The sequence below is a fragment of the Callospermophilus lateralis genome, chromosome 11, assembly GCF_048772815.1.
Source record: "Callospermophilus lateralis isolate mCalLat2 chromosome 11, mCalLat2.hap1, whole genome shotgun sequence".
NCBI classification, from domain to species: Eukaryota; Metazoa; Chordata; class Mammalia; order Rodentia; family Sciuridae; genus Callospermophilus; species Callospermophilus lateralis.
The window spans coordinates 22,223,504-22,246,426 of record NC_135315.1 but is presented as its reverse complement, the minus strand read 5'-3'; the positions used below and the strand labels follow the sequence as shown (position 1 = coordinate 22,246,426).

The following is a 22,923-nucleotide window of genomic DNA, read 5'->3' as shown; positions in this document are numbered from 1 at the left end:
GAAACCACTATTTGATATTAAAACAAATAGGCATGTGATGGAGTAGGATGCAAACTCCCCAGGAATGTTTAAGATAAAAACCTGAGGTTTCAAAGGGTCAAGGATGGCAGCCTGGAGAATTTGACCCAGACTCCACGGGAGGACGATGATCACCCTCGTCTGCTTTTAGGGCTTCTGCACGGAAATGGGTGAGAACTGCAGGCAACCCAGGCGACCGGGCGCTGGGAGGGACGCACCCAGGCCTGCGCCGAGAGGGAGAAAGTGAAGCTGGGAGTTGCCACTCCCAGACTTGTTGGAATGCAGTTGGAGGGGTGGGGGGGCGAGCCGGGAGCGCGCTGCTCCCAATCACTGGCGGCGAAGGAGGTGGAGGAGGAGGGCAGCTTGAGGAAGTACAGCATGAAGTTGTGGAGCTGAGATTCCCCTCTACCGGGACCCTAGAGCCGGAGAGCCCCGCGAGCAGCCTCGCGCCCCAGCCCAGGCCGCCTTTCCGGGCCGCGCGCCCGGCCCTTGCCCCCGCCGCACCCCGCACCCGCAGCCCGGTGCAGCCCGAGCCATGGGGCCGGAGCCGCAGTGAGCACCATGGAGTTGGCGGCCTGGTGCCGCTGGGGGCTCCTCCTCGCCCTCCTGCCCCCCGGAGCCGCGGGCACCCAAGGTGGGTCTGGTGTGGGGAGGGGACGGACCGGCCACCGGCCCTGCAGCCAGAGTCCTCGCCGACAGCCGAGGCGGGCAGAGCCGCCCGGCGACTGTGCGACCGTGCGGGCACTCGGAGCCTAGGGGCCCGCGGCCGAGAGGGGGCGGAGAAGGTGGGGCGGGGGTCGATCACGCTGAAGCGGCGCCGGACAGCCCATTGTAGGGACGCGAGCGCCGGGAGCTTGTCAGGAAAGTTCTCTGAGATTGTTCAGAAAGTTTTCCTCCAGAGGGTTTTTGCGTGGGGAGTGTGTGTGCGTGAGAGAGAGAGAGAGGGAGGGAGGGAGGGAGGGAGTGTGTGTGTGTGTGTGTGTGTGTGCATGCGTGCGTGTGTTCCCCCTTCGGAGCCCCCGGACGCTTTCTCAAAAGCTTTTCCAGTTGGCAGCCTCGCCTCGGGACTGGACTGGGCTGGATTCCTCGGGGGTCCCCTCTGCCCTGCCCCTCCCCCTCCCCGCCCCCCTTCAGCCGATTGGGTTTAGTTACTCAAGCTTCAGGCAGGGTCGGGAGGAGGGGGGCAGTGGGGAAAGGAACCTGTCCTGCCAAGCGGGGAGGAGGAGGGGTGGCCGGTAGGCTGCAGAGTCGCCTCATGTTGGGGTCTGGGTTGGGGGGAGGGGCAGGCATTTGTTTTGAACAACTTTTTTTTTTTTTTTTTGGTGCTGGGGATGGTACCCAGGACCTCCAGCATGTTAGGCAAACGCCTTATCACTGAGTTTTGAACAAATTTTCTTAGGGCCAGCTTTGGGACTGCGGTGCTTTGGGACTTTTGGAGAGTGTGGGCAAAGGAGGGTGGTGGTGGGGGTTTCCTGGTTTCTAGCTTAGTTAGAGTGGGAGAGGTTTAAGGAAGGGATTCCTGGGTGGTTGAGGGAAGGGAAGTTAAAAGAAATAAGGCCAGATGGGAGTGAATAGAGGGCTGGGTTGTGCCGCTGCCTCTTCCTTCATACTGCAAGTGTAGGGGTGATCCCTGCAGTGTGTCTCCTGACCCATCCATCCATCTGTACCAGTAATGATAAAAGCTGACTCTGCCAGGCATCATGCATGGTGTTTTGCGTGCATTCCCTTCTTTAGTCCTGGGAACAAACTTAGAGTAGAAATCCTGTTAGTATCCCATTTTTCAGGTGAAAACCTGGACTGAAAGAGGTTAAGTAGCAACCAGTAAGTGGTGGGGCCCAGACTGGACTCCAAGCAGGGTAATCAGACATTCTAGATCACAATATTAATCCACCTGGAACACTGGGGGACACCACTCACTGAATCACTGGGTCATGGGAAAGGGAAAAAAAAGAGGGTGTTCTGGGAGCAATGGGTAGTCTCCGTAGATCAGAGAATCTGGGGAGGGGGTGGGTGTCATCAAGCTTCATGTTGCCCAGTGGCCGTGTCATTGTGTGTTTGAGGCTGCTCTGCGTGTCTACACTGAGTTGTGTGGTGTGATTGTTTGTGTGTGTGTGGCTTTGTGTTGCCAAACAGCAGCCTCCCTGCTGACTTGGGGACACAAGCTGAACTCTGCCCTCTCCAGGAACTCCCTCAAGGTGCTGGGCCAGATCTGCTGTAAACAACGGGGCGGGAGATGGCCCTTCACCTCCTTGCCTAGGAAGAAGGCTCCTCTCCAGGGAGCCCATCCTTCCCCTCCCTGTTTCCCAGGCAGCATCTTCACCTCTGATCTTCTGAAGGGTGAGGCCAGCCTGGCTGTGCCCTCCTCACCTTAGCCTGGGAGTGGAGCTGGCGGGGAGTGGCCTGGTGCTGCAGAGGTGGGATCTGAGGGCTGGGTTCTCTTCGCTGTGGCCTCCTCCTGTCTTCACCCCTCAAAATGCACAGAGACAGAGTGTGATGTGCAGGTGGAGCACCCAGATATATCCCAGGGCTGGAAGTTAGGGCCAGAGTGACAGAAAAGGCCCAGAAGTTTGGGATTTTGCTGAGATCTTTCTTTGAGGTCAAAGTTTTGGAAATTGCAGCCAAAACATCTTTTTACTCTTGTAGAGCTCATTTATATCTTAATTCCAGTATGGTTCTTCTAACAGTTCTATGTTTCTTCTTTTTACTATATGTAGGGAAAGTACTTATTTTTTAAAATTCAGGGAAAAACAGCTGAAAAGAGAAGATAAAATATGAAAAGATAAAATATATCACATTCCTAAGTCAAGTAGAAAGCACTTCTTCTTTTGATTTGGGATTACCCATATCCTGCTGTATTGTATGACCCTCTCTTGCCTCTTTTTGCCTTTTAAAAAAGGTACAGTGTGCTTCCTATAAGCCAGATGTAATCCAGAGGTGTTTTCATGTGATCTCTACAACATTTGGTGAAGTAGGTGCACAGATGAGAAAAGTGGAGTTCAGAGAAATGAAGAGACTTATCCAAGGCTCTCCAGCTATCCAATAATGTCCAGGGCATTTTTGGACTCTCATGAGGAGACACTGGGATTTGGTTAAAGTCTTATTTCACTCAACAGGAATGGTTTGAGCAAAGTCTTGGGGCAGCCAGGCAGCGCATGGGACAAGAGTGCTACCATGTTACTCAGAAGCGTGGCCTTCCCACCCACTTATCCCGGCTGTAGATGGTGGACTGAGATGGCCTGAGGGTCCCTCCTGACTGAGGAGTCCTCTCTCTTCCTGTGTGGCCCATGCCTGCTTTCCTCTTGAGCCCTCCCATTCTGGCCAGGGATGGAGGTCCGTAGAGGGCAGAGGCCAGGGGGCACAGACATGCCTGTGGGCAAGGGAGGCAGCTAGAGTGGAAGTATGAGGGGCCAGTGTGAGGCTGGGCTGGGAAGCTGTTACAAGGTCCCTGGTAGGTGTGCCTGCCCTAGGTGATGGAGTGAGCTAGAAAGAGAACCCCTCCCTGCCTCTACCTGTGGGAAACCCATCTGGAGTGACACTTCCATCTTTTGCTAGGTCACCCATTATCCCCAGCCCTGGGAAGAGAGCCCAAGTAGGGGCAGGGCATGTGTGCTCTCACGAGGAGTGGGAGAATTGTTATAGCTAATGTTTGTGTTGCCCCAGTTCTGTTTACAAAGCCTTGTCATGTTTACAGACTGTTTCTGGATTTATCCTCTCTTTTAATCTCATGGACCTTCTCTGAGGGAGTAAGAGTTGTTAGGGCCAAGTTTAGGTCCGTAAATATTCACTGAGTGGCAACTAAATCGAGGCACTGCTGGGCGTAGAGATGACTGATTTGGCTTCTGCCCTGGAGGTCTAGAGATGTGCTCAAGGTCACACAATGAATGGTCTAGCTAGGGTTTTTGCTCCAAAGACCCTGAGCCCAGGCCTTAGCCTGATACCATGCCCTATACTCTAGGTGTGTGTGGCAGGTGAGTCCTGGAGACACTTGAGTGGGCTCTGGCCTTGAGGGCTGGGGAGAGAGGAGCTTTGGCAACGCCCATAGTTTCCTGGTAGTGTTGATGGAGATGGAAGGACGCTTTGACTTTTGTGCTGTAAGCAAGAGAAGCAGCTGGGGCTGATGGCCATGGGGAGAATTCACTGGAGAACTAGGGCTGGGGCCAAGCTCTGACCACCAAAGTCCAGCAGAAGGGACATGGACTGTATCCAGGCAGAGGGATGAATACTGTGACCTCAGTGGTCCCTTTTGCTTTGCCCACTCTGGACATATTCATTGATTCATTTGGTAGCGCTCACTTATGGGCCCTGCCCTGACTTTGGACTGGTTCTGCCTCAGTCTTTGCCCCAGAAAGTTGGAGGATGGGGCTCCTGAGAGGCAGATGCCCTAGGGACAAAGAGCACCCTGTGTGGATTTAGGACCATCTGGCCCCCAAGAAAATCAATGAAGGCAGAATGGCTATGGGGACCTTGGTGAGGACTGGGGCTGGGGATACTGGTTGGGAGGTGAAGAGTCAGGTGGAAGGTGTCCAGGAAGCCTTTTTGACCTCTCCTCATGGCTCAGGAGGGGGCTTGGTGGGCGTGTCAACCTCCAACTCCCTGTGTATAGGTCTCAAGGGTACCAATTTTACCACCTGTCTGCAAACGCTTTTTAAGTCTTACTCAAATCAGCCACAAATCAGGTAAACAAACTGCCTGGTGGGGCGGGGCTCCCATTCTTTCTGACCTGCTGCCCAGCCCAGCCACCCTGCCCTGGTTGTTGCCCGAGTGTGTTGATTGGTAGCATCGGGAGAGTTGGTGTGTGTTTACGTTTGTGTGGGGTGTGGTGCATTATTTGTGTGTGCAGTTAGGCTTAACGGCAGGGTCTAAGGCAGACAGACCTGAGTTCGAATCCTACCTCTGTCACTCACAAGCTTTATGACCTGACCTTGGGAGGATGTAATCCCTGTCCACCTGTTTTCTTCTTGGCAAAATAGAGGTGCTAGCCCCAGTCTCTGGAGGATGAGGAGGCTCCACCGAGTTTCTGCAGAGCACACAGTAGGAGCTCAGCTCAGTTGCCTGTGGTGGTTGTCACTGTTGTTTTCCTGTTGCTTGGCTCCCACAGCTGGTATCCCTTGGAGGCTGCAGAGAACCACAGGGGTGAACTGTTGCAGCGGGTGGGTCCCTGTCCCCAGCTTGGCCAGGGCCTGGGGTCTGGGCCTAGAGACAGCTGCGCCTATAAAGCAGCTGAAGCCGCTAGGCCGGGGGAGGTCCTGGCAGCAGTGCGTTATTTTGGGCCTGGCCTGCCACCCCCAGCTCCTGTTTCTCTTGGGAGCCTAGTGGGGGGAGGGCCTGAGGAAGGGGAGTGGGAATAAGTGGGTGTGGCGTGGAGTGGGGAGGCCTGACAGTCTCTCTCCTCATCTGGGAGGTGGACCCTGGAGCTCTATTTTGGGGCCCTCCCCCTCCTTCCTCTTTGTTTCCTTTTCTATCTGCCTGGGAGCCGTGCCAGTAGGGACCACTCTGGGTGTTACTGAGAGGCCACCAGTCTGTGGCCGTTGGCACAGGTGGGAAACGCGGGGACTTGCCCTCCAACCTCACCCAGCTCTCTGGAGGCAGGTGGGTATCTTTTCACCACCTAGCATTTGACCTTAGGCTCCAAGTCGCTGGGAGAGCAGGTCCCCTGGCGTCAGCACCTGTAGCTGGTTATTGTGCTGTCCTTTGAATCTGCACGAGTCCCTGGGAGGTAGAGCAGCAATTGCCAGGAATTCTGGGCATCAGGCACCTGTGGGCCTGTGTGTCCAAGGGTGCCCTCCCCCTCCTGCTCCCCAGCCTCCTGGGCAAGACGCACCAGGTGATTCATCTTCTCACCAGAGCAGAAAAACAAGTTGAACTGGGCACTTTAATCTCCCCCCCTGCTGGCAGGCCTGGTCCTAACTGCTGCCCAGAGCCCCCTCATAGGCTGATTTACACTTCTAGCACACCTGGGCTTGGTAGATGCTTCTGATCTCAAGGACACGAGGCTGAGATGCAGGTGGGTGAGGTGTGGCAGTTCATCCCGATGCCCCTTGGCGGACGGTTGGTGCCGGGCAGGTACACAGGGCTGACGTAGTGCCCTTGTGGCAGAAGTTTCGTGGCATAGGTTGTGCCAACTGGTTCTGGAGCTTTGCCCTGAGGAGGTGCCAAGGGTGAGGGTGCTGGCGTAGGAGGCTGTGGAACATGCTTCACTCTGGCCCATGATCTGCAGCTGGATCCCTTAGCTGGGCTCTGAGACTTTCTTCCTCTGCATGGGGGAATTCCAGAGGTCCCTGCAGTGATGACCAGGGCCCTGGGTGCCCAGTGCTCCATCTATGACTCCAGTTTACTCTCCTTCCCCACTTGCTGGGTGGCATTGTGGGGGCCAGTACCCCTTGCCAGGAGGTGGGCATGTGGGTGTGTTGGAATGGCTTGGAGAAGGGCAGGGGGTATCCTGAGGGTCCATGATTCATCGTCACTTCTTGGGGGATTTTTACCCCTTGGCCCTGAGTTGTGCCTTTGGGACAAAGGGAAGCTTTCTTTGCCAGCTGACACCCTGTATTGGCAGCAAGCCCTACAGGGCTGACACACTGGGGCCCCTCTGGATGCTCAGGGTGGCCCAGCCAGAAGGACCATCGTCCCAAATTTCCCTATTCTTCCCCAACACGAAAGCTTTCTTCTGCTGCGGATCCTGTAGGTGCAAGGAGGTGGGAGGAGGGGGCCCGTCAACCATGCTTTCTTCCTGTCAGAGCTGGCCTGACTCCACGGAGTGGGTGTGGAGGAGGTGGCCAGGTCAGAAGTCACTGGGCAGAGTCCTGACCCACCTCCTCTCTCCCACCAGTGTGCACGGGCACAGACATGAAGCTGCGGCTCCCCGCCAGTCCTGAGACCCACCTCGACATGCTCCGCCACCTCTACCAGGGTTGTCAGGTGGTGCAGGGTAACTTGGAACTGACCTACTTGCCCGCTAATGCCAGCCTCTCCTTCCTGCAGGTGAGGCCTATGGGCAGACCTACCAGGCCCACCCGGTGGGGCTGAGCCTTCTGCTTATTGGTGGGTGGTAGAAGAGGGGATCCTTTCTACTGGAAAACTGCAAAACTGGTTGACTCCCTCTGTAATGGGACTGGCCATGGACATCTCTGAGTGGGATGCAATTCTGTTTCTGCTAAATTTTGTGACATCTTGCCAGCATGATCACTTCCCCCTCCAGCTGTCCTTCCAACCGTTGTTGTCCCTCTCTTGCCTAGAGTGGTGGAAAGGGTTGGTAGAAATATGCGTCCCAGGTCCCGTTCTGTCACTGACCAGGGATGTGAATGTGGTCTAGACTCCTTAGCTTCACTAGGTCTCAATTTCCCTATCTGTATATTGGGACCAATAGGCATCCCAGGGGACCCATTGTGAAGGTCACAGAGAAATGTCTGTGGAAAGGTTATGAGCAGGAAAGGAGACCAGCCCGCTGTGTCCACGGGTCCTGCAGGGGAGCCAGGCTGCATGTGCACTAGATGGCAGACATCACTTATCTAGGCCTTCCCTTTTATAGAAGAAGATACTGAGATGCAGAGCAAGTGTGCAGACCTTGCTCACTGCTTACAAAGCGCCCCCACCCCCAGCATTATCTTTCTAGATCATCCAAGAATCTGGCCAGGTGAGGAGCGGCCTCCATCTCCATTTCCTGCCTGAGGGAGCAGACCTGTTCAATGGCTGGGGACCTTGCCAAAGATCCCGGAGCAGCCCCAGGGGTCCCAGGGGTTTATAGTGGTCCAGGGCTGGGCCACCTCAACCCCCGCCCTGCCCTGTTCCCTCCCAGGACATCCAGGAGGTGCAGGGCTACATGCTTATTGCTCACAACCAAGTGAGGCGAGTCCCTCTGCAGAGACTGCGGATTGTACGAGGCACCCAACTCTTCGAGGACAGCTATGCCTTGGCGGTGTTAGACAATGGAGACCCTCTGGACAGTGCCACCCCTGCTCCGGGGGCTTTTCCTGGAGGGCTGCGGGAACTGCAGCTTCGAAGCCTCACAGGTAGCCCTCGCCATCATTGAAGTCTCTTGGTTTTGGGGAGCAGGGCCACTGCCAGCCACAAGAGGGTCTGTGTGAATTACAAGTAGTGTCCCCTCTGGGTGGAGGCAGGCAGAGGCTGGGAAGGAGCCCTGTGAAGATTGGAAAGAGGGTGTGGCTTCGTGGCAGAGCGCTTGTCTAGAACTTCGAGGTTCCGGTTCCATTCCCGCACCACACGCACAAAACAACAGACAGACAGATTTCCTTTCTTTCTAGTAAGTCGCAGCAGCTTGTACCAGCATGCGCAATTTAATCGTTAGAATGCAGCCTGGGTTTTTGCCCCCACTTGACTCAGTACAAGTATGCAGTCAACAATTTATGGAATTCTAGGTGATGGCCCTGGAGGTGACAGTGTCCCAACCTCTGAATGCCAGGTTTTTCATGCGGGATACAGTAATCTTGTGAATCCTGCTACTAATCCATCATTGTTAGTCTCATTTTACAGATGAGTAAACTGAGGCTTACAGAGAATAAATGACTTTCTCAGGGTTATACAGCAAGTTATTGGTTAATCTGGGTTCCAGCCTCTTATTTTTTTTGTGGTGCTGGGGATCAAACCCAGGATCTTGCATGTGCTGAGTTGTTGTTCTACCATTGAGCTGCACCCTCAGACCCCTTTTTTACTGCCAAGCGGTGTGCAAGGGTGAGGGGAAAGGAAAGGAGAGCGCTCATACCCATGGGAACATCTGGACTCCACCCATCTGCTCACTCCCACCTGGTCGCCTGGTCTCAGGTTGTTTGTGTTGGGGGCGGGGAGCCAGGGGGTTGTTTAAGAGGCCTGTGCCCTTCACAAGGCAGGAGGCCCCAAGGGAGGACAGAGGTGACCCATGAGAATATGGTCCACTGATTATTGCCTACCCCACAGAGATCCTGAAGGGAGGGGTCTTGATCCAGCGGAACCCCCAGCTCTGCTACCAGGACACGATTTTGTGGAAGGACATCTTCCACAAGAACAACCAGCTGGCACTTACGGTGATAGACACCAACCGCTCACGGGCCTGTAAGTCATGTCCCTCCCTCCTTGCCTGTGTCCTTCCCTACCTGTGGCCTCTTCTCTGACAGCCCACCCAACCCCAAACTCCTGATCTACAGCCACACCCCTGCCTTGACCTCCCCATTTCCCCCTTCTCGGGCCCTCCTGCTGTTCCTGTGTCTCTTTGTCTCTGTCTCTTCCTCTCCCTCTGGGTTTCCCACATGGCACATCCCGCCTCTTGTCTCTGTGGCTGTGTCTCTCCACCCTCTCACTGCACTCCATCTCCCGCTACCTCTCTCTGGTTCTCTCCTAGGCCAACCTTGTTCTCCAGCCTGTAAAGCCAATCACTGCTGGGGAGAAGGTTCCCAGGACTGTCAGAGCCGTGAGTCTTGGGGAGGCCTAGCGTCTGGGGCGGGGTGGGAAAACCGGTGACATGGGAGAGGTGGGATAACAGGTCCCTGGTGACTTCCCTGGAACAGGAAGTCTCCCCAGAAGGTGATGCTGGTGAGGATTGGTGTCTGGGCCACTGCATGGCCCTCATCCTGTCCTTTGCCCAACAGTGACACGCACCATTTGTGCCAGTGGCTGTGCCCGCTGCAAGGGCACGCTGCCCACCGACTGCTGCCATGAGCAGTGTGCTGCCGGCTGCACGGGCCCCAAGCATTCAGACTGCCTGGTATGTGCCTTCCTGCTTGGTGCCCATCGTGCCTCCTCACTAAGATGCAAGAGGGTGGGCACTTTGCCTTCTACGCCCAGTTGCCCCTGGCACACTGGGGGAATCTGCTCAGTGACAGCCTGCTGCTTGTCCCCATCAGGCTTGCCTCCACTTCAACCATAGTGGCATCTGTGAGCTGCACTGCCCAGCCCTGGTCACTTACAACACAGACACCTTTGAGTCCATGCCTAACCCTGAGGGCCGTTATACCTTTGGCGCCAGCTGTGTGACCACCTGTCCCTGTGAGTGCTGGGAGAAAAGCATGGTTCAATCATTTGGCTGGAGGATGGTGTATGTAAATGGGAATGGATTCTGAGTACCGTGTGCCCTTGCTTTGGAGGGCTGGTCATCTGGTTCTTTTAACAACTATGGAGGAGGAGGCAGCAAAGACAGGCAGCTGAGAGCCAGACTTGGGAGCCAGACTGCTGGGTTTGAAATCTGGCCCTCCGGCTTACAAGGCCTGTGGCCTCACTGGGCCTTAGTTTCCTCATCTGTAAAATGGGGCAATAATAGTCCCAACCTCATAAGGGTTGAGTGAGTTAGTATTTGTCAAGCATTTAGAACACTGCCTAAAAGCTAGTTTAAGCATTCCTAAAGGTCAGTTTTTATTTTATGGTCTGCAAAGATCATGGTTTTATTTAATAGCACCTCTGTTCACTGATGGACATTTAGGGATTGGGCTTGAAGCTGGGGAATCTCTTTCCTCATCTTGTGGGAGACTGTAGTGGGCCTTTAGGTCCAGGCTGCACTTCCTTTTGGTGGGTGAGAGGACAAGGTGTGGAGCCAGACCATTTGGGCTCCAATCCTGGCTCTTCTGCTTACTAGCACAATGACCTTGAATAATTTACATAATTCTGTGTTTTGGTTTCCTTTTTGGCAAAAATGAAAATAAAACTGCTGATCACATACAGTTGTTATAAGAGTAAATGAATGTCAAGTGCTCAGACATATAGTAAGGGCATTTAAGTATTGGTTGATAGTACTCTTCTTGTACCTGGGCACAGTGACACTGCTCATGAAAGGAATAGGGCACATGGATACATGTTTCTGATCTCTGCAGACAACTACCTCTCTACGGATGTGGGATCCTGCACCCTGGTCTGCCCTCTGAACAACCAAGAAGTAACAGGGGAGGACGGGACCCAGCGGTGTGAGAAATGCAGCAAGCCCTGTGCTCGAGGTACCCAACCCCTGCTCCCAGACCAGCTGTAATTCCTGTCCCTGTGCATCCCAGCCTGGTCCAGCCCACTCTGTTCTACTATTCCTTGGGCCCTTCTGGGACCTGGTCCTTTTTCCCCACTGACTCTGCTCCTGGCCCTGCCTATATCAGTCCCCCAAGTTTCCCCGTGCCTCCTGCCTGTGTGGGGAAAGGATCTGGGGGCCCAGGTGTGGACTGCAGTCAGGACCCTTGTGCTCCACGTGGAAATGACCCAGCCCCTTCACCACCTGCCTCCTACTCCTGCAGTGTGCTATGGTCTGGGCATGGAGCACCTGCGGGCGGCGAGGGCAGTGACCAGTGCCAATATCCAGGAGTTTGCTGGCTGCAAGAAGATCTTTGGGAGCCTGGCATTTTTGCCAGAGAGCTTTGATGGGTAAGGGTGGGCACAATGGCCTAGGCAGTGTCAGGGCAGATACCTCATCCCGAGCACCCAGCTGTAGCAGCAGCCTCTCTGGGGAATGGAGGGAGACAGAGGTGGGGAGCCAGGAAGGCAAAGGAGACGGCTGGGGGACCAGTAGGAGCTGGGAGGTGGAGGGGTATTTTTGCCAGGGACATGTTATCCATGAACAGGGTTTGTATGGAGATCAAGTCGTCCAGGTAAGTATAATTCCTCAAGTTTATAGCAGCTTTATCCATAATAGCCTCAAATTGGAAATGATCCAAATGAATGTCAGTAGATGGATGAATAAACCAACAGTGATACAGCCATACCGTGCAGTCCTGCACAAAGGAAAAAGAAATGAACCTCCTGTACCCACAGCGTGAGTGGATCTCAAAAAACATGTTAAGCAGAAGAGGCCAGAATCACATAGGCTCCACACTGTATGATTCTCTTTATGGACAGATAAAACCACTGTGGTGAGCTGAGATGACACATGCCTGTAATCCCAGCAGCTTGGGAGGCTGAGGCCATGAGGAGCTCAAGTTCAAGGCCAGTTTCGGCTACTTAGCAAGACCCTCAGCAACTTAGCAAGATCCTGTCTCAAAAGGGGGCTAATGATGTGGCTCAGTGGTAAAGCACCCCTGGGTTCAATCCCCCGTATCTGGGGTGGGGGTCGGGGGAACCACTCTGTTGAGAAGATCAGTGGTTGCCCCAGGGCAGAGGCCTGGAGAGGGACACTAGGACTATTTCTTTTTTAAATTTTATTTATTTATATGTGGTGCTGAGAATCGAACCCAGTGCCTCACACATGCTAGGCAAGTGTGCTACCACTGAGCCAGAGCCCCAGCCCGCTCACTAGGGCTATTTCTGAGGAGGTGGAAATGTACTGAATATCGATTGTGATAGATACATGGGTGAATGCAATTGCCAACAGTCATCACACAGTACACTAAAAATCTGCATGTTATTGTATGTAAATTATACTTTAATTAAAAATAATATTCAAAAAGAAGAAAATACCCTTCCAAAGTTTCCTTTACTTCTATTCCCCATCCCAGAGAGAACCACTATCAGTTGTGTTCATCTGAGCACTTGTATCTTTGTAGACAGACATACAGAGAAACAGTTTTCGTGGCTGAGCTGGGAGGGTGGATTATTTAAATGGGAGCATGTTGTGAGCAACCGTGTGCCTTTGCTTTGGAGAACTGCTCAGTTTGCTTCGTACTGCCTGCTTTGCTTCTTTTAACAACTACGGAGCAGGTGGCAGCAAAGACAGGCAGCTGAGAGCCCGGACTTGGGAGGCTGATTGGTTTGAAACCAGGCTCTACCACTTCTTAATCTGGCACTTATTAGTCTTGTTGCTGTGCCTTAGTTTCCTCATCAGCACAATGGGGTCAATGATAGTCCCGACATCATAAGGTGGTTATAAAGTCTGAGTTAGAATTGGTTACACTCAGAACAGTGCCTGCGGATGCTAAACACTCCCAGGTTTTTGTAGTCTGCGGATATGAGGGTTTATTTAACCGCACCCCTCTTCATTGATGGACACTTAGGTCATTTTCAGTTTTTGCTCATTCAAACAGTTCTGCCTTGTATCCACCTCTGACAACAGAGGCCAGTATCTCTCTGGGCCACATTCCTAGAAGTAAGATTTTTAGATCAAAAAGATACAAATATTGTTTTGATAGGTGCTGCCAAACTAGGGGCTGGGCTTTGATGCCCAGAATGGGAACAGCTGGGTTCAGTGGGCAAAGGGGTTAAGCAAAGTTGTTGGTGGGCGGTAGAGAGTGGGGTGGCTGGACCCTCTCTGGGTTCATGCCCCCTGCTTCCTGGTCCTGCTGATTTCCTCCTGATCCTTCCAGGGATCCTGCCTCCAGCACGGCCGCTCTACAACCTGAGCAGCTCAAAGTGTTTGAGACCCTGGAGGAGATCACAGGTGGGCTCTGGATGTCTGCATCCTGCTCCCTGGGGGTTGTGGGGGGCTCTCTCCCTGTCCCCCCACCTCTAGCCTCACCCTCTGCCTGCAGGTTACCTGTACATCTCAGCGTGGCCAGACAGTCTGCCTGACCTCAGTGTTTTCCAGAACCTGCGAGTCATCCGGGGACGAGTTCTGCATGAGTGAGCATTGGGAGAGTGGGGAGGGCCCTCTGTGAGAAGCTCTGAGTGTGGGGGGCCCCCTGTTCCCCAGGGACACTGCAGTAGCCTTTCACAGGAGTTCGCAGGGTGTGCTGGAGGCAGGCGGAGGGCACGGGCAGCCCTTGCTGACCTGGAAGGGGTGGGGGTCAGGTGCCCCTGCATCTGAGTGCCCCTCCTCCCATAGTGGCGCCTACTCATTGACCCTGCAAGGGCTGGGCATCAGCTGGCTGGGACTGCGTTCACTGAGGGAGCTGGGCAGCGGGCTGGCCCTCATTCACCGCAACACCCGCCTCTGCTTTGTGCACACGGTGCCCTGGGACCAGCTCTTCCGGAACCCCCACCAGGCCCTGCTCCACAGTGGCAACCGGCCGGAGGATGAGTGTGGTGAGACTGGGAGCCCAGCACTGGGGGCTCCTGGCTGGCTTGACCTCTTGCCTGAGCTTCTCACTGGGTTCTGCCACGCTGCCTTGGCATCATGCCCTCCCCTTTCCTCTGTTTCTGGACTCTTAGGACTCTTCTTGCATTGCCCAGCACCTGTCCCCACCCCTTTAGCCCAGAGTCACATCCACAGTCCCCTCTGACTCCTTTCTCCTCACTGCAGCGGGTGAGGGCCTGTCCTGCTACCCACTGTGTGCCAATGGGCACTGCTGGGGGCCAGGGCCCACCCAGTGTGTCAACTGCAGCCAGTTCCTTCGGGGCCAAGAGTGCGTGGAGGAATGCCGAGTCCTGCAGGGGTATGCGGGGTGAAGGAGGGGGAAGCTGGAGGGACGCACAGGTTTCTCTCAGACCCACTCATCACTCATCCCTTCTCTCAGGCTCCCCAGGGAGTATGAGAGTGACAGGCACTGTCTACCATGCCACCCCGAGTGTCAGCCCCAGAATGGCTCAGAGACCTGCTTTGGATCGGTGAGGTGCTGGTTGGCTTAGAGCTGGGAAGGGGTATGGGAGGAACGTGGCAGATTGGGGAGAAGCCTCAGGGTGTGTTGTCTAGTAAAATCTCCCTGGAGAGTGCCCAGGACTCAGACCTGGACGGCAGGAGGGCCAAAGGTCAGGGAAGCTGGAATGTGGGGACTGCCAGGCTGGGGCTGCCCCTTCAGACTGTGAGCTTAGGACCTTTCAGATGGTGACAAGGTGCCAAGGAGGCCTGTGTTCTTGGATGTGGTTTTGCTAAGGAGATTAGACCTGTGTGCTCTGGCATCAGATTCCCTGGATTCGAATCCAGGCCCTGCTTCCAACCTTGCTTTTCTCATTTATAAAGTGATTGTTGTAATGGTACCTACCTGGTGGGGGTGTGATGAGAGCAAAATTAAATAGTGTTTGGCACAGCACCTAGGCACTGAAGAGGCTTTCTACATAACAGTGATCATCGTCGCTCGCTTTACACCTTGGATAACTCATGGCCCTCCCTGGGCACCTTCAGTTTCTCTGCTGAAACTGGGATCAAGCTTTGAAGGAGGGGCCACAAGACTGAGTGAAGAGTAGGGAGACAAGTACTGCTGAGTGGCCATAAAGGGGACCTATGGGACTGATCCTGCTGCCCACAAACCTTTTCTCCCCATCCAGAAGGCTGACCAGTGTGTGGCCTGTGCCCACTACAAGGACCCTCCCTCCTGTGTGGCTCGCTGCCCCAGTGGTGTTAAAGCTGATGTCTCCTACATGCCCATCTGGAAGTTCCCGGATGAGGAGGGCACGTGCCAGCCCTGCCCAATCAACTGCACTCACTCGTGAGTCTGGGGCCTTTTCTGCGGAAAGGAGGGCTTTCACTGCAGGGGCCTTCACTCACTCAGACTTAAACATGAGACATTAATGAAGGTTGCTAGCAGATCTATCCTCTGTTACTAATTTGGAGCTTGCACATGGTGGTGCATGCTTGTAATCCCAGAAACTCAGGAGGCTGAGGCAGGAGGATGGCAAGTTCAAAGCCAGCTTCAGCAACTTAGCAAGGCCCTAAGCAACTTAGGGAGACCCTGTCTCAAAATAAAAAATAAAAAGGGCTGGTGATGTGGCACAGTGGTTAAGCACCCCTGGGTTAAATTCCTGTACATACATACATACATACAAAAATAAATAAATAAATGAAATTATAATAATTTGGAATATTTCCCCCCATCTTTTTTTTTCCTCCCATACTGGGGCTCCAATCCAGGGCTCCATGCATGCTAAGTATGTATTCTACCTCTGAGCTACACCTCCAGCCTGTTTATCTGTGTATAGTCTAACACGTTTCTTTTTCAAATTGGGATCATAGACCATACTATTATTTTCAATTTTTTTTTTTTTTTTAAATAGCATCTTGCAATGTTTTCCTGTGTTCTAAACATGCACTTTCACTCTCCAGCCAGCTCCTCTCCCTGGGGGGAACCACTGGATTGACTTCTGTGTGTCCTTCCAGACTTTTTCAACATTCTTTGATTGAATCATGTAAAATTGTTCTTTGTGGGGCTGGGGTGTGTAGCTCTATCCCCAACACCAAAAGAAAAAAAAAGAAAGAAAGAAAAAAGGATCGCTGTTTGTGTAAATTCAAAATGGTCATTTTGTGTGCATTTTTTAAAGCATTACACATTTTTTTCTAAATTTTTTCATACCTTTATTTTATTTATTTATTTTTATGTGGTGCTGAGGATCAAACTCAGGGCCTCGAATGTGCAAGGCGAGCGCTCTACCGCTGAGCCACAACCCCAGCCCCTTGTGTGAATTTCCTAATGTAAATGGAACCACACTCTGCATATTATTCTGAATTTTGCTTTCTTCCTTATTTCATGCATCCTTTCTTATGAGTTCAAATAGATTTATCTTCTTTTTTAAAGCAACTCACACTCTAGCATGGACATAATTTAACCCTGTCCTTATTTTTAGCTTACTTATTCTTTTTTTTTTTTTTTCAATAGCTTATTGCAATTCAGCTCCATGTGTGGAGGAACATCCTGTGCATACCCCCTAGCACGCTGCTATTGGCATTTTTAGGGTGCATACTGACAGGTGGCACTGCTGATTGATTGGTTGGTGTTGGGGATTGAACCCAGGGCTTTGTGCATGCTAAGCACGTGTGTGCTTTTACCACTGAATTAATTCTCCTTGTTATTTAATAGGCATTGCCAGTTTAGTCTCAGAAGTTGTGCAGTTTACCCTGAGATTCTTTCATAGAAGGAATAGTTGAGCTTTCAGGCTCAATGCTCCTCTGGTTGCTCCCCACTCCTATGCATCACAGGGAGGTGCAGGGGAGCCAGGATGTGTGTTCCCAATCTGGAGAAGGAATCACCTTGTGGGGTGATAGAAAGAGCACTGGTGACCTTGAGCCCAGTTTCTGCCTTTGTCAAAAAGGGGATAATAGCCAGCCACACCCATCCCAGGAGGCTGGTTCCCTGAGTTGTTGATGGGACTCTCTTTCCTGCAGCTGCGTGGACCTGGATGACAAGGGCTGCCCAGCTGAGCAGAGAGCCAGGTGGGCCTGGTCCCCAGGAGGTACCCGTGTTGTCCCCGGGGGTGGGGAGGTCACTGCTGCAGAGAGGGATCACCTGACATGTTCCTTTCCATCGCATTCTTACACTGTTGAGCCTTCTTTCAATAAGTGGATGGAGGACCTGGTCGGGATGCTAGGGGTGGTGTGTTGCAGGGAAAGGGGGCTAATATACCCAGTATATTATATATACCTTCCACCCTGGAGTAGCTTGATATCTTTTGAGGGACACGGGCCAAGTTCAACTCCCTGGAATTCAACGTAGATTGAGGAGGAATTAGCAAATTCGTAACTGGGGGCAGTGGGAGTCTCGGAGGAGGAGGTGGCATTTGAGCCAGACCTTGAAAGAGGGGCAGGCATTTCCCTTGCATTTGGGTGGAAAGCCTGGGGAAGAGGTGTCAGGGAAATCTAGGGTTGATTGAAGGTTCTGGTGTGGTAGGCTGCTGAGTGCAGTCATGGTAGGGCCAGATCTGGAGGGCAGGCGCCTTGTCCACCAAGCCACAGGACTTGATTGTCTGGACAGTGGAAAGAAGAAAAACAGACTGAAGTATGTCTTAGGCAATCATTTGTCCAAGATGCAAACATTCATTAGAGGTTTGCCATGTGTCAGGCCCTGTGCTGGGTGACGGGGGAGGGGGAGACAAGAATGTCAGGTAAACACCCATCTTTCTCTACCCAGGATGAGCTGAGTCTCAACAGATGAAATGGTGATCCTGGCAGTAGGAACAGCATGTGTAAATGCTGGGGGGGTGTGGAAAATTATAACCTGAGGTGAAAAAATTGGCTAGAACACTAGGATCACTGGGTACACATTCCTGGCCCCACCCTATGCAACAATCAGAATCTCTGGGGGTGGGACTCCAGAATTATGAATATTAATAAGTTCCTTGGTGAGTTTTCTGCCATGAAGTTTTAGAGCCCTGAGTTAGAACCAAGGACAAGAGCACAGGGGATAAGAGATGGGGATGTCTGGGGCTGCAAGTGTTCACAGGGGTTTGGACTTTATTATGGAGGCAACAGGGAGCCAAGACGGGTTATACAGTAGGAAAGACAGGGTCAGAGCCTGTGGGTCACCCTTTCCAAATGCCAGAGAACTTTATGTCTTTTTATGGGGTCCCTTCAAGCCCCCGCCCCATACTGGCCCCCCAACCCCTGACCTTGGCTTCTGTCCCCAGCCCTGTGACATCCATCATTGCTGCTGTGGTGGGCATTCTGCTGTTCGTGGTCATGGGACTGGTCTTTGGGATCCTAATCAAGCGAAGGCGACAGAAGATTCGGAAATACACGATGCGAAGGCTGCTGCAGGAAACCGAGGTGAGGCAGGCCGAGGACCTCCCAGCCAGCCTGGGGTCTGCAGCCCAGTCCCAGCACTGACCCACCACCCCTCACCCAGCTGGTGGAGCCGCTGACACCCAGTGGAGCGATGCCCAACCAGGCTCAGATGCGAATCCTGAAAGAGACAGAGCTAAGGAAGGTGAAAGTTCTTGGATCCGGAGCTTTTGGCACAGTCTACAAGGTCAGGGGCCCAGCCAGGGTCTGGGTGTGTGGATCTGGAGAATGGGGCAGTGCTTGGAGGGGTGTGGTCAGGAGTTCTGATATGGAGTGGGGGTGACAGCCAAGGTGGGGTGGGCCAAGGGTGGGGAAGGTATTCAGAGCACAGGGACCACAGTCCTCACTTACACTCTCCTCTTGCTGCATAGGGCATCTGGATCCCTGATGGGGAGAATGTGAAAATCCCTGTGGCCATCAAAGTGTTGAGGGAAAACACATCCCCCAAAGCCAACAAGGAAATCTTGGATGTAAGCCCCTCCACTCTGTCCTGCGAGAATCTGTGAGGGACCTCCTGGCTGTAGGGCTGGAGGGTCATTCCCTCTTCACTGGGATTGGAGTGGGTGGGATCTCTAAAGCCTGACTAACCCCAGTCTGTAGACCCCAGCTGTGGTTTGTGATGGACGGAGTGGGGTAGGGCAAGGTGTGAGGGTCCCTAGCTATACCCTCACCCTTTGAGAGGGAAAGATGGTGGCTGGGGGTTTGTGCCCTCTCAGTGTGCCCTTCCTCCCAGGAAGCGTATGTGATGGCTGGTGTGGGCTCCCCCTATGTGTCCCGACTCCTGGGTATCTGCCTGACATCCACGGTACAACTGGTGACACAGCTTATGCCCTATGGCTGCCTCTTGGACCACGTCCGAGAACACCGTGGTCGCCTGGGCTCCCAGGACCTGCTGAACTGGTGTGTGCAGATTGCCAAGGTATGCACTTGGAGCCGGGCTCGGCGGGCCCCTTGGAAGCAACCCTTCTCTCCACAGAGCTAGGCTGGGAAGCATCCTGGCAGTGTGGCCAGGGTGAGGCCTGACCCCAAGATCCACCCTTCCAGGGGATGAGCTACCTGGAGGATGTGCGGCTCGTGCATAGGGACCTAGCTGCCCGGAATGTGCTGGTCAAGAGTCCCAACCATGTGAAGATTACAGATTTTGGGTTGGCTCGGCTGTTGGACATTGATGAGACAGAGTACCATGCCGACGGGGGCAAGGTCAGAGGAGGGAGCAGAGCAAGGCAGGGAAGAATGGGATCTGCCCCACCCCCAAAACTCCGAGAAGGGCTACCTCCCCCACACCCAGCTGAAGGACTTCCTCTTCCGCTCTCTCAGGTGCCCATCAAGTGGATGGCGTTGGAGTCCATTCTTCGTCGGCGGTTCACCCATCAGAGTGATGTGTGGAGCTACGGTGTGCTGTGGGAACAGCAGAAAGGGGTGGATGAGGAGCCATGGTGGGGTGAGGGGAGGCTGGTGGAAGGATGAGACACAGTTTGAGGAGGGAGGGAGAAGAGCTGCCTGTGCCCCACCCTGCAGGGTCTGTGCCCATCCAATTTGTGGAAAGACTGGGTAGACCCTGTCTGTTGGCATCCTGTCCCACTCTCCTTGCCATGAAACCAGGCTCCTGGGCAGAGCCTCTGGGCTCCTTACACTAAAGCTCCCTCTGATCCCCTCCTCCTGATGCCTGTCTCTGTCCTAGGTGTCACTGTGTGGGAGCTGATGACTTTTGGGGCCAAACCCTATGATGGGATCCCAGCCCGGGAGATCCCTGACCTGCTGGAGAAAGGGGAACGGCTGCCCCAGCCTCCCATCTGCACCATTGATGTCTACATGATCATGGTCAAATGTGTGTAGTGGGGCTGTGCTGGCTGCATGGAGGAAGGGTGGGAAGTCCTGGGTGGAGGGGACCAACAAGGGGCTTGGAGGGGGACCAAAAGCAGCATGTGAATGGACCTAGGGGCCCTGGTGTACTTGACGGAGACTCAAAACCATCTGGTATCCTATTCACAGTGGAAGTTCTGAGTGCTATAAAGGAAGAGCTAGCCAAAGACATATACAAAACTAAAAGGGAAGGAAACCAGTAGAAATGCCCCAAGGTTCTGCTTCTCTACCATGTGAGGGGCTTTGGGCTTCTTTGGGAGTCGTCTAGGTCAGAGTGGAGCGGGGGTGGGAGAGGAGATGCAGCTAGGGAGGGCTGGATGAGGAGCCATGTGGGGTGGGGGGAGGCTGCATGCTGAGCTCCCTCACACCCCAGGTTGGATGATCGACTCCGAATGTCGGCCAAGATTCCGGGAGCTGGTGGCTGAATTCTCCCGCATGGCCAGGGATCCCCAGCGCTTTGTTGTCATCCAGGTACTGGGTGTTCCTGCCTCTCCCTAACTCTGACGAAGAGCTCCCTTCTTCCCACAGAGGGGAAGAAAGGCACAGGAGGCCTGGGCGCCGGGCTTTCCTGGGAGGCCATGCTCTGGGTTGGTGAGGAGCTGCACCCTCTCTCCTTCTTCCCTAGAATGAGGACTTGGGTCCAGCCAGCCCCTTGGACAGCACCTTCTACCGCTCGCTGCTGGAGGATGATGACATGGGGGACTTGGTGGATGCTGAGGAGTATCTGGTACCCCAACAGGGCTTCTTCTGCCCAGACCCTGCCCCAGGTGCCGGGGGCACAGCTCACCGCAGGCACCGAAGCTCATCCACCAGGGTCAGTGCCCTTGGTCCCACTGGTGACTGTTTACCTCTCCCACCCCAATGGACCAGGGTCTTTTTCTCTAGTGTTTCCCGACCTTCACCTCTCATGGAGACCTTATTGTCCCTAAGGAGGATTCTTGCTGCATCCCATCCCCTTCTTTCTATCATGACTGTCATTTCTCCTGTGATACTGTCACCTCCCATAGAGTCTCCCTCCCAGGCCCAGGAGTGAACCCCATCGTAACTTTCTCTCTTGTCCCCAGAGTGGTGGTGGTGAGCCGACACTGGGGCTGGAGCCCTCTGAAGAAGACCCCCCAAGGTCTCCTCTGGCCCCCTCAGAAGGGGCTGGCTCTGATGTGTTTGATGGTGACCTGGGAATAGGGGCAGCCAAGGGACTGCAGAGCCTCCCCACACACGACCCCAACCCTCTACAGCGGTACAGTGAGGACCCCACAGTACCCCTGCCCCCCGAGACTGATGGCTACGTTGCTCCCTTGACCTGCAGCCCCCAGCCTGGTATGGAATCCAAGCTCAAGCTCAGAGATATGGAGGCGGGGGAACTGGAGACCCTCAGGCAGGGCTGGCTGGGGGGACAGTGATAGTGGCTGGGATACCTGGTTCCTTTCTTTAACAAGTCCTCTTCTCTTGCCCTTTCAGAATATGTGAACCAGCCAGAGGTTCGGCCACAGCCCCCCTCACCCTTAGAGGGTCCTCTGCCTCCTGTCTGCCCTGCTGGTGCCACTCTGGAAAGACCCAAGACTCTCTCCCCTGGGAAAAATGGGGTTGTCAAAGACGTTTTTGCCTTTGGGGGTACTGTGGAGAACCCTGAGTACTTGGCACCCAGAGGAGGTGCTGCCCCTCAGCCCCATCCTCCTCCTGCCTTCAGCCCAGCCTTTGACAACCTCTATTACTGGGACCAGGACTCATCAGAGCGGGGATCTCCGCCTGGCACCTTTGAAGGGACCCCAACAGCAGAGAACCCGGAGTACCTGGGCCTGGATGTGCCAGTGTGAGCCAGGGCCAAGTCTGCTGAGGCCCTGCTGTGCTCTCAGGGAGTGGGAAGGCCTGACTTGGGCCACGTCGTCATGAAACCCTCTGACCATGTGTAGAGGAAACTGCCATGCCAGGAATGTGTCCTAAGGAACCTTCCTTCCTGTTTGAATTCCCCAGGCAGCTGAGAGGGACCCAGCCTGGTTGGACATGGAGGCAGCACTGGGGATTTTGGAGCCCTGCCCCACCAGACTTTAGGGTCCAATGGATATCAAGGCCACAGTCTCCTCACCAGAGGCTGTGACCCAGCCTGGCCCTCTTCTTCCAGATCTTTCCTACTGAAGAATCAAGAGCAAGAGAGAAGCTGGGCCTAGGAGGGAAGAGGCCCCAAGGGAGTCTCTTGAGAACAAGACATTGGGAGACTGTCCCTGAGACCTAGTGCTATGCTCCAGGAGGAAGGAGCCGTACTAGCGTCCAGACCAATCCTTGTACAGAGTGCTTTTTTGTTATGTTTTTACTTGTTTTTCCCCCCATTCAGTACCAAGAATCGAACACAGGTCCTGGCACATGCTAGGCAAGCACTCTACCACCGAGTTATACCCCAGCCCTTGTTTTTACTTGTTTTTTAAAGATGAATTAAGGACCCAGAGGGAGAGTGGGTGTTGTGTGGAAAGGGGAGGGGGGTGTCCCTGGGTTTTGGGGAAAGATGTCTCTTCTCCATTTCATTTGCAAATAGATTTTGGAAAAGAGCTGAGCCCCAGCCTATGTCTGGGGGTGACTCTATGCTCAACTCTATTGTTCACCTTACAGGCAACTCTCTTTCAAGAGTGAGTGGGAAGAATCTTCCCTAAGCTTGAATGGCTTGGGTTTGGGTTGGGGGGAATTGGGAAGTTAGGAAACTCATCCAAGAGCCCTTTGACAACCAGATAATTCTTGTTTGAACAAACTCATTCCAAAGGCTATCTACCAGACTAAGGTCATTTCCTCCCTGTGGGGAA

General features: G+C 53.8%; 1 protein-coding gene across 2 annotated transcripts; it reads left to right on the top strand.

Moving 5' to 3' along the window:
* Positions 1-324: 324 nt before the first annotated feature.
* Positions 325-22,679, top strand: Erbb2 (erb-b2 receptor tyrosine kinase 2). 2 transcript variants are annotated; one of them, XM_076871554.2, is made up of 27 exons: positions 325-652; positions 6,845-6,996; positions 7,811-8,024; positions 8,926-9,060; positions 9,347-9,415; positions 9,594-9,709; positions 9,849-9,990; positions 10,809-10,928; positions 11,214-11,340; positions 13,212-13,285; positions 13,377-13,467; positions 13,670-13,869; positions 14,087-14,219; positions 14,301-14,391; positions 15,049-15,209; positions 16,880-16,927; positions 18,118-18,256; positions 18,336-18,458; positions 18,643-18,741; positions 19,005-19,190; positions 19,316-19,471; positions 19,589-19,664; positions 19,953-20,099; positions 20,508-20,605; positions 20,760-20,948; positions 21,199-21,451; positions 21,593-22,679. In XM_076871554.2, the coding sequence occupies exons 1-27, from the start codon at positions 580-582 to the stop codon at positions 21,946-21,948; spliced, it is 3,768 nt and encodes a 1,255-aa protein (XP_076727669.2). In that variant the 5' UTR covers positions 325-579; the 3' UTR covers positions 21,949-22,679. The 2 variants fall into 2 exon arrangements, with proteins under 2 accessions (XP_076727669.2, XP_076727670.2); XM_076871555.2 differs by lacking the exons at positions 325-652; positions 6,845-6,996 and adding an exon at positions 7,629-7,648.
* Positions 22,680-22,923: the final 244 nt, after the last annotated feature.